Raw genomic sequence first — 1,403 nt, 5'->3', positions numbered from 1 at the left:
ACCCCCAGCCCTTGGCACCCTCAGCCCCTGGTACCCCCATCCCCTGGCACTCCCATCCCCTGGCTCTCCCATCCCCTGGCACCCCCATACCCTGGCATCCCGAGCTCACCTGGCCACCTTGCGCTTGTCGTGGGGGTGCAGCTTGGCCGCCATCTCCGGGTCCACCTGGCTGAGGCGCCGATGGAGCTCGGCACTGTCCAGCTGCTCCAGCTCCATTTTCCTGTCACTGGCCGGCCTGGGGGCAGTGCTGGGCATCTCCTAGGGGGCATAGGACAGCCTTGAACCAAACCCTGGGCAAGGAAAGAGAGATCCTCCAACGAGATCCCCCAGATTCAGGTTCTCCAGCAGGGATAGCACCGTGCCCAGTTTTAGGAATTTTGCCCCAAACGTGGGGCTCACCCTTTCCCACAGCATTCACAGCTCCCCACGGTACCTTGGTGTTGATCAGGACYTTCCAGAGCAGGGACTCGATGTAGTAGTTGGTTCCTCCCACAACGATGGGGATCTTGTCTCGGGCAAAGATATCTTCAATGTACCAGAGTCAGGGAGTGTAAAAAGAGATGTGGGACAGGGAGGGCTGTGGGGAGCAGCAGTCCGGGGCTCAAATCCCACTCTCCCAGCCCCGGAGAACCAGTGAGGCTGCAGGACAGGGTTAGAGGTGTYCCTCATCTGTCATTATCCTCTGTCACCTCTGCCAGCCACCACCAAAACTCAGGGACACCGTGGGACACCCAGGGAGGGCAACACCCAGACCTTCCCTGGGCTGTCCTGAGGCTCAGCTGGGTAAAAGACGCCACTCTCACCAGCAGAATCCTCTGAAAAACCAGAGTGAGTTGGGATGTGGAAAGCCCAAACACTGCTCCCTCTGGCCAGGAAGGAGGGAGCACCAAAGGATATCACAGGCACGGCTTTGTCCCTGAAATCCACCACGGTGTAGTTGGAGACCAAGGGATCCACAAAGCTGATCATGTGGTGCCTGCAGAGACGCTGCTCCTGCGGGGACACCTTGTTGGTGATGATGTCCAAACCCTTGTACACCTGGGGAAGAGAAGAGCCCATCCTTCACCCCTGAATCCTGTGAAACCTGCACTGACCACTGCTCCTCCCCCACACAGCCTGTCCCTGTCACCCCTCCCCACCCCTGGGGCAGCAGGGGACAGGCAGGGGCACAGCAGGGCACGTGCCACRTTCAGGCAGGGCAGCAGGAGCCCTGCCAACACCTGCCCGTGCCAGGGCCACGCTGCCTCTGGTGTTTGTTCCTGCCCGTGGGAGATGAACCGTGGAGTCCAACCGCCCGTGACCGCTTTCCTGGTTTGGTGTCACCCTGTAATGAGGGCTGGCAGGGCTGGCCGGGCACTTGGACAGCAGAGTCAGAGCCCAGGCGGTGCCACCAACCCAGCACA

General features: G+C 60.6%; 1 protein-coding gene across 1 annotated transcript in view; it reads right to left on the bottom strand.

Annotated features, from left to right (window-relative positions):
* The window catches only part of TRIT1 (tRNA isopentenyltransferase 1), an 18,151-nt gene that overhangs the window by 10,531 nt on the left and 6,217 nt on the right, over positions 1-1,403 (bottom strand). Inside the window, exons 2-4 of the mRNA XM_057383761.1 lie at positions 898-1,038; positions 434-532; positions 110-258 (exon numbers count right to left, since the gene is read on the bottom strand). Of these exons, the coding sequence (XP_057239744.1) occupies positions 110-258; positions 434-532; positions 898-1,038 (389 nt within the window). The remainder of the gene's footprint in view (positions 1-109; positions 259-433; positions 533-897; positions 1,039-1,403) is intronic.

This window comes from Malurus melanocephalus, unplaced genomic scaffold (assembly GCF_030028575.1).
Source record: "Malurus melanocephalus ecotype Western Australia unplaced genomic scaffold, MMel_1.1 scaffold_658, whole genome shotgun sequence".
NCBI classification, from domain to species: Eukaryota; Metazoa; Chordata; class Aves; order Passeriformes; family Maluridae; genus Malurus; species Malurus melanocephalus.
This window is presented reverse-complemented; position numbering and strand designations above follow the sequence as displayed.